The sequence below is a fragment of the Zingiber officinale genome, chromosome 9B (assembly GCF_018446385.1).
Source record: "Zingiber officinale cultivar Zhangliang chromosome 9B, Zo_v1.1, whole genome shotgun sequence".
Lineage (NCBI taxonomy): Eukaryota > Viridiplantae > Streptophyta > Magnoliopsida > Zingiberales > Zingiberaceae > Zingiber > Zingiber officinale.
In genome coordinates, this window is record NC_056003.1 from 112,237,233 (window position 1) to 112,246,939 (window position 9,707).

General features: G+C 35.9%; 1 protein-coding gene across 1 annotated transcript in view; it reads left to right on the top strand.

The window, feature by feature from the left end:
- LOC122023294 (DNA mismatch repair protein MSH4-like) overlaps positions 1–9,707 on the top strand; it is a 33,790-nt gene that overhangs the window by 12,395 nt on the left and 11,688 nt on the right. Inside the window, exons 6-8 of the mRNA XM_042581353.1 lie at positions 317–363; positions 495–685; positions 7,279–7,364. Of these exons, the coding sequence (XP_042437287.1) occupies positions 317–363; positions 495–685; positions 7,279–7,364 (324 nt within the window). The remainder of the gene's footprint in view (positions 1–316; positions 364–494; positions 686–7,278; positions 7,365–9,707) is intronic.

Below are 9,707 nucleotides of genomic sequence, written 5' to 3' on the forward strand. Positions count from 1 at the left end.
TGATGGTAAACTGACTAAGTAGAAGAAGATTATGGAATTGAAACTTATGTGAATCATGTGAATGGATCTTGACATGCTGTGAAGCATGCCAAGTGTCAGCATAGAACAATAAGAAACATATCATTTTTAACAAAGACCAAAACTTTAAACTTTGGTAACTTCTATGTCATGGGACTGTACTTTTTGTCATGGAATTGTCTTGCAGTCCATAGTTTTAAACTGTGTCTGTGGCAAATTTTTTAATACTTATCTTTTAAATATATGTTAGGATATATATTGTTAACAGTAATATATCTATTGATCTTACTTTTCCCAGGTTACTTTCAATGGGTCCTTTGATCACTTGAATATTGATGCTACCAGGTAATCTTTTCTAAATGATATTTTTGTTGTTTCTAGTAACCATAAAACTAGAAATACAAACAAAATTGATTTGTTTATTATCTTTGCAACGAGAGCTATTCTTAAGCTTGCCTATGCACCATGCTTAACAGTGTTCAGAATTTGGAAATTATTGATTCATTGCATTCTGAGTCGTGGAGCACCGGCAACAAGAAGAGAAGCCTATTTCAGTTGCTGAAAACAACGAAAACCATCGGCGGGTATACAACAATCCCTTTCTTTGGCAACCAGTTAAAAATTTTCTCTGACAAGAAACATTTTAAGCATTACTTTCTTGGAATTGGTAAAGTAAATTCATGTTAAATAATCATAATTTGATAAGCTATATTCATTGTGTTTTAATCATAGTTTAATAACAATGGATTCATTGATTCTGGAATCTGAATAAGAAATCATGACTGATCCTGTTTAAAAATCGTGAAGAAGGTTGGCTGGGGATATGACTTCTTGGTTGACTGTGTAGACTTTGCTCCGCTCTGCAATACAAGTAACGTCAGTACCGGGCTAGGGAAGGGGTCCCGGTGTTGGCCCTCCGACGCTCAAGTCAGTCACCGGAATAGTAGAAGAAAGCAGAGCAACAGTAACAGTGAAAGTACAAGCGTGAATAGTAGATAACGCATACCTTTGCCGGTGCATGGACCCCCTTTATATATTGTTTCAGTTGGTGACGTGCACGCCCCTCAAGGCGCGGGTACGTTTTTCCAACCGTCCAATGGAAGGACATGTCAGAAAAGTATCTTTAACACCATACCTTAACAGGACATGCAAATCCCTGATATAACCGTAGAAGCTTTCTTCGTACGATTTGTAAATCCCTGACATGACCGTAGAAGCTTCCGTCGTACGATTTGCCTGTTGACCATGCCCTTTTGTTAGCAGCATTACCTTCCAAAGAGATATTGAGGGATATGGGAGGGGTCCCACTATTGGCTGAGAGGGGGAGCCACTCGACCGGGGATCCCGCCTGATCGACCTTAGCCGTTCTTCTTCGTTGTGATTTGGTCCGACCGACTGTCTCTAACCCGATCGGACATGAGATCCGGTTGGCCTGGTACTCGCTTGGTCAGTTGTGCACCATATGATGTTCCTTCCATATGACTCGTCCGGACGAGCAATCTACTTCGATGAGCTTCTTGGCCGATCGGACCTTTCAAGCCTGATCGACAGCTGAAGTCGACCCCGTTCGACCCACTTTTGGTGAGTCCGTTGGTTCTGGCATTGATCGTCTTGCCTTTAACCTCCACACACTGGCCTTGACTTTGACTTCCATATCGGCTGCTATCTCCATCTTTGACCCGCACTCGGTGGGCTCCCCTTATCACCACATCAATGACCATCCAAATTGCAAATTATACACTTCCTTTATTGCATGACAATCCGGTAGAATATTGTTTCTAAGAAATATTACAAAGCAAAATGCATGCTATGTTTTAGTTACAATTAATCTATAAACCTATTTCAATTAAACCTAATTAATTAAATAGCTAAATTTAACTATACAGTATGTAGATAATAGGCAATTGACTATAAAGTATATAATTTTATTATTCAAGTATATACTATAATTTTTGATATTTAATGCTAACTTAATGTTAATTAATACATATATGTAAACTTAACTATAACAATTTATTAATTGGCTATAAAGTATAAAATATTTATAAATAGCAAATTAACTAATATTAACTGTGTATTAATTGAGTACTTATTATCATAACTAGTAAAGTTTCATAATATTTTTTAGTATTATAGACCAAGCTTTAAAATTTTGAGTCATGTCGAAGTTTCGATTTTTGACTGGAATGATACGATTTTGGTACTTATCAAGTTATGCCGATACAATTTTGATATTTGATTAAATATAAAAATATTAATTAAAAAATATTTTTATTAATATTTGTTTTGTATAAATGCGTACTATTGAGTTATATTTGAGATGTTGAATATTGAGTTATATATTATCTCATGAAATGCTTAATACATATTGAGTAAAAGTCAATTGAGGATTACCTAAAGTCCACCAAATAGAGATGACAATATCAAATAGGTTTAAATTAGATTTAATTTGAATTTATTTTGATCAATTTAAAATTAAACCAAATTTGTTTATGTAATAATTTGACTCATGGTAGTATATCTTATAAGGTTAGAAATTATTTTTTATGTATATATTTTTAATTTTTTGTAACAAACTATTCTCTCTATCTTAAAGAGGTTTATTTTACTCTATTTGCCTCGTGGATAGATGAAGGGAAACAAAAAAAAAACCATCGTTAAGAAGTAAAAAGTTTCTTTCCTCTCTATTTACCTTCATGTATGGATTGGGTTGGGGGGGGGGTTGAATTAATGATGGAGGACGAAACAAAATTAACAAATCAAGGAAGGAAAACAAATTAAGAGAGAGAAAGGAATTTGAATTAACTGTCTAAAAGAATAAAAAACATAGAGGACGTTGTGAGGTTGTGGCTTCCTTATGACACCGTGAGGTCGCGGTGGACTTGTGCCACCGAACTTGTGTCAGTGCCCGTCGGTAGGTAGAATAGAAAATTTTACTCATGCCAATCAGCACGACATAGTATTTTATACCATGTTACATACTATTCATGAGTTATATGACTTATTCAACTTATTACTACCTTGAATACCTATAACTAATAATATACTCACCCGCCCCACTTGCACTCAAAAATGTATGCCCTGACTTGCCCTACCATCTTTCCTACAGGTTGGTAGGGTTGATGCTTGGGTACTTTAACTCTTTAAGTTAGGATCAAGTACTTGATTCATGTACAGGTTAGGTCAAGCAAATTTATTTAACATTCTCCATGCATACTTGACTTATTTGTAGTTAGTTACACACGAGTGCATTTGTTTGCCACCTAAGTGGATACTTGACCAAGTTTAGTAAATGAGTATTTAATCAGATTTAGGTTTGGGTAGTACCAAAAAGGAAGGTATCCCTACACATTTGAGTTGTCCATTTCCTGTGCACGTGAAGCTACCCTTCTACACTTGATGGTTTCATCCTCTTCTCTTCTCCAATTTCAGTTGTGACCACCTCTTCTTCCTTTTCCTTTACAAAGGTGTATCCTCCTCTTTTCTTGTTGATTTCTCTAAAGTTGTCTACCAAGATTCACTAGTTCCAACATCAATTGGAATAGTAAATTCTAGTCATGGTCATGTCGGGTGACAACATGATATTTTAATCCAGGTGTTAGCACTAAAATTTGTCTGTCTTTGTTCTGAGCTTGCATCCTATTAGTTGAAAAGGAATAAAAACTCTTTTATTTAATAGAAAATAAATGAAGATATCTAATGACTATGTGGGACCAAATCTATATATTCTATAATTTTTCCTTAAGTCGGATTACACATCATAGATATTTACCAATGTCGAACTAGTCAAAAAAATATATGATCTCATATATATAGAAAAATAAAACTGCTAAGATGCTTGAAGGAAATGTTAAAAATGCAACACTAACACCATTTTTGTGAAACTTCTATGATACTACTTAAAATTCTAGGTGGTAACAATCATTGATATTTAGGTTGGAGTTGGTAATAATTTTTAGAAGACTTTGATTAAGGTGATCACCGTTCAAAAATTAGAATAATAAATCACAAATTAACTTTTTTATGATTAGGAAGAATGATAAAAACATTTGTAAAGATTGCTTCGTCGGAGAAAATTTAACCGCCCAATATAAGTTGGGTATATGTCTCTAGTATAGTATCAATAGAAGGAAAATATGCACAACTCCTAAACTTAAATGGTGGAAGTTTAATATGAGAAACAAACATATTTAAGAATAAGGTAGGAGTAAGTATTAGGAGAAATATATGGCGACTCGAATTTGACATGGGATAAGATGATATCAAAGTTAAAAAAGAATAACCGAGTGTATTCGGTGAGTCAAAGGGACATGCACCACCAAGTAAAGAATTTTGGTTGTGGAACGAGAAAGTAAAGAAAGTGAAGGAAAAACGAACAACCTATAAAGAATTATATACTTGTAAGAACAAGGAAATAAAAAAGAGGCAAGAAAGCAAAGCTTAAAATAAAACTTTTGAATGCTTATATCGAAAATTGGATACAAAAGAAGGAGAAAGAGACATTTATATAATAGCTAAAGCGAGAGAGAGGAAGATAAGATATCTTATCCAGATAAGATATCTTATTCAAATAAGATGTATTAAAGATGAATGTAATAGGGTACTTAGTAAATGATGAGGAAATTAAAGAGCGACGGTAGAAGTATTTTGATCAACTTTTTAATGAATGTTTAGATGACCAACTTAATTTAGGTAATTTAAGTAGTTCAAATGAGTATAGAAATTTAAATTTTTATTATAGAATTCAAACTTACTTTAAATAAGATGCAAAATGGAAAAGTAGTTCATATTTCGATAGAGGTATGGAAGTGCTCAAGAAATAAGGTATTGACTGTCTCATAAAGTTATTCAATTTGATATTGAAAACTAAAAAATGCCTGCCCTAGTTCCCTTATATAGCAATAAAGGAGACGCATAAAATTGTGTAAACGATAGGGGTATTAAACTAATTTATAGGGTATTAAACTAATGAGTCAAACTTTAGGAAAGAGTAATAGAAAAAAGACTAGGCAAGGAGACCACGACCACAAAAATTAGGATTTATGTCTGGAAGGTTGATAATAGAAACTATACATCTTTTCAGACAACTAATTGAAAAGTATCGGGAACAAAAACAAGACTTATACATGGTATTTGTCGACGTAGAAAAAACTTTTGATAAATTCCCAAGGTAAATTATATGGAGAACTCTAGAAAAAAGAGGTGTTAGCATAATATATATTGAACTAATTAAGAATATGTACGAGAATGTAATGACAAAAGTGAAGACTTGAGATGGATTAACCGAAATGTTTCCCATAAAGATAAGGTTATATCATGGATCAAGTCTAAGTCTCTATCTTTTTACACTAATCATGGATGAACTCACACATCCAAGATAGAGTACCACGGTGTATATTTTTTGCAAATAATATATTTTAGTAGATGAGACATGTGAAGAGTAAATTTTAAACTCAAATTTTGGCGGGAAATGATAGAAGTAAAAGGTTTTAGGCTTAGTGGAGTAAAGACAGAATATATAAAATCTAAGTTTAACAATAATAGACGTAATAAGACAATTGTTAAGATAGGAGATGATGAGTTGTATTTAGGATCATTTTTGCAAAAGGATCGAGGGTTTTAGAGAGATGTTTTACATATAATACAAGCGAAATAGTTGAAATAGAGGAGAACGTCAAGTGTTCTTTGTGGTACCTCTAAGACTTAAAAGAAAGTTTTATAAAATGATGATTAGATCTGCTATATTATTTGGAGCTAAATATTGGATTATGACGCGAACACATGAGCAAGAGATGAGAGTTGCAGAGATGAGGATGTTAATGTGGGTGTGCGGACATACAAGGATGAATAAGATAAAAAATGGAAATATTAGAGAGAAAGTTGGGGTTGCACCTATTAAGGGAAAACTCCTAGAGATGTTTAAGATGGTACAAACATGCAATTAGACGACTAATAAATACTCTAGTTAGGCGATATGAAATTATGACAAATGTCCATATCAAACGAGAAAGAAGAAAATAAAAAAGACTTGGTTATCAATAATAAAACAAGATAAAATTTATTTAAATATAAATGATGATATAGTAGGGGATAAAGCTCAATGGTGTAGAAGGATCTATACCATCTAGTAAGATAAGGCTGGGTGGTTGTTGTTGTTATCATTGTCGTTGATTAAGGTGATCACAATATTTAAAAGCAACTTTGACTAAGTTGATCTAACCTTTTTCTATAATTCTACTTAAATTAAATCCTAGGTGTCTAGAGTTTGCAAAGATGAAGTGCCAAATTTCTAAGGGTCAGAGAGAAAAAGAGATACTAAGTTGTCAATATCCACTCTCAGACATAAAAGAAGTGAAGTAAAATTCGATATTTCTTTGGGAGATAAAGAAAGGATGTCAAATGAGGTCACTGAGTAAAGTTTTATCTACTTGAGAGGAGAGGGGAGAGAGACAATGACTAACCCAATTTTGATGTAACAACCAACTTAGAAACTAATATTAGTGGCGTGGGTAAAAATAGAATTAACTTTAATATCTAATTTGACTGAGGAGATATGATGAGAGGTCCGTTTGTTTAATGGAAAGTGTTTTCTTCAAAAGTATTTTTTAGGTTTTTTCACTGTTTGGCTTCCATATATGCTCATGTCCAATAGAGAATTTTTCACAACCACTCCCCCTCCTCCCCATGCTGCCCTTAATCCCGCCATCGACTGTTGGCAAAGCCCTTGCCAGTTGCCTACCTTGCCCATCAAGGCTGTGCCATTTGTCGCTCCTCACTTAGCAAACAATAACATTCACTCCCATTCTCCTCTATCATTGAGTCCAATCACAGCTGCATGACTCTCAATTCTGCTGCTTGCCCAGATTGAGCCAGCCACTGCTCTCCTCCCAATGAACAAACGTGATTTAGTGGAGGATGCTTTGTTGGCATCAACAGCAGAAGTTGTAGATTGAAGAAAAGGGGTGATTGGATTTTGGTGATTTTGAGATTGGTCATGTCAGTTTTGTGGAAGACGGGTATTGGAAGGTGAAATGTTGGACATAAAGTGACAATAATGAGATTGTCACCAATCTAGGCCAAAAAGTTGTTGGTCGTGATCTAGGTGAGCTTCCATTGGTGGTTATGATTTGGACAAGATGCTACTATTGTTGGAACCCTCAACTTAGAGAGATCTCATCCTTTCTCTTGGTTGTTTTAACATTGTGACAAGGAGAGATTTTTTGATTCCGATATTAGTTTTGTCTTTTCTAATGGCAATAGGTCAAAGGAGGGAGTGGGAAGAGATAGGTGGTATTGATGACCTTGATGGTGGCTTGCAACTTGTCCTCCTTGAGATGGTGTTCAATGTAAAAGGGGGCAATTGGAGGTTGTAGACATGTTGGAGATACGACCAATTAGGCCATGTCAAGATAGCAGTACTCCTTTGGGTAAAGGGGTTTGATGATGTCTATATTGTGGGAACTTAAGGTAGACTTGGTTGATGGTGCCTATACCTTAGGAGGAACAAGAGAATGGTAGAAGAAACGAGCTATGACAACTTTACTTAGTCCATGTTTCTTATAAAGGATGAAAACAATTAAGGAAAAACAAAAACTAGGGGAAAAGTTTATAGTAGAAATTGTGAGACATTCTCTATTTAAGAATGAAGGACAGAGGGAGGGGAACTTTGCATTTTTTTTTTAACATGAAAAAATATTATTAAAAATATATTTGAAAAGAAAAAATAATTTTGAATTTTTAAAGTTTTTGATTTAATCTCAATTGCATGTAAAATGAACTTCCTGCTTGATCCGGCGGTAAGAACAGGGGACCCCCATTTTGAGGAGTCAACGCCACGTGGAAGTCAAAGGGCCAGGTGGTCCATCGGAAAAGGATGGACCGACCGGACGCTCGAGAGAAGGTCGGACCGATCGGCCGACCGGAGAAGGGTGGCTGACCTACCGGATGACCGACCGGTGTTTAACTGACGGCCAAAAGGCGCCCCGATGGGAGTCGGGGTTCCGACGCTCGATTGAACAGGAACGAAGGACCGAGCGGAAGTCACGTTCGGCCGAAGACATAAGGTAGCATACTGCTAACAGTCTCCACAAAGCACATGACCGAGAATCTCCCAAGTAAACCACTATATATGTCCGGCCGGATGTAAGGTGGAGGCTGTCCGGCCGGATGTCTGGCAAGGAGTAAGAGGAAAAGGACAAGGGACATCTTTTTCTGATAGCGGGCATGCTCTACGTTCAGGCCATACTCAAAATCTTACCGCAGAAGGATCCGCTGTCCCATCAGAGACGTGCTCAAACTGTAGCAGTATGGTGTCAGGTAAGCTCCTCTGACAAGCCCACACTACGGTGTGGGAAAGGACACGTGTACACCTCGGTATGTGTGTACTCGCTTCTCCACAGCCCTATATAAAAGTCCTCACCTTTCGCCAGAGGTACGCGTTCTTGGAGACTTGGAGCCACTTCTTCATTGTTCGCTTACCTGACTTGAGCGTCGGAGGGTCGCCGCTGGGAACCCCTTCCCGGCCCGACTTCTGTGCAGGTTCGCCGGAGGTTCGTACGACCAGTCGAAGATCTACGTTAGCGACTCGGAGAGCGCCACGTGCCCAGCGTCCGTTGATTCAGCTTTCGGACAGGATCACTGCTCAAATCGGATGGAAACTATATAGAAGAAAACTAGGAAAGAATTTCTCTTGTATTTTCGTTCCCTCCCTCATTTTTGCCAAAGGAACAAAAGTGCTATTGGATTTTTGCTTTCTAAAACCTTAATTTCTTATGACTTTGTCTCCTTCCTAGGATATACACAATTGAAATATCGACATTACAAAGGGAGATACATGGTTGATGACATGAGTCATGGAGAGGGAGAGTAGCTTCATCACAGAGGACTTGGTGAATTGTGATAGAAAATCTGTCGTAGGGTTAATATGGTTGACACTAGATTGGGATTCATGTGTAGTAGAGTTGAGAGCATGAAGGGAAATAAGAAGCATTGAAAAGGGAATCCATGAACAAGAAGGGCACAACATGGCTAACATATAGTGTGGAGGGATAACAATGCTACAGAAGAGGAAGAAAGAGTAAGACATAAGGTGTGTTGTGGAAGAGGGAAGGCCATGCCATCACATAACGGGATTGATGAAGCAGAAACTAATACATATACTTATTCAAATAACCCATTCAAATATGCTATTAGATTTGTTATTAATTTAGATAAGGCAATTAGATTTATTAATATTTATCCTTTGAATCTTCTATTGGCTCATCCATCAATATTCTCTTTTGTGTACATTGATGATTTCGGTGCCACTTATTATTTCTTTATACTTCCTCACTTCTCTTTTTGCAATCGTGCAAAGGACAATGCAACTTTTACAGTTCAAGGATAGTACGTCTTCACTTCTTTTTGGATGTTAAGATGAAGTCCTTCAATAAAAGTTTTCAACAATTTGAAATAATGGAAGTAGAAAAGAATTATGAAGAAATCTGTGTATATCTCATTGAAAGATGATATAAATATATATATCTACAACTCTATGATTTCTACCTTAGGAAAAAATGCATATAATTAAGCCAAATAATTACATCATATCTAATTTGAAAGATTATGATTTTTATCCCTTATTTTACGTAATCCTTATCATCTCTTTCCGATATTATTTTGATTCCTTATTTTCCATGATCTCTTTCCAA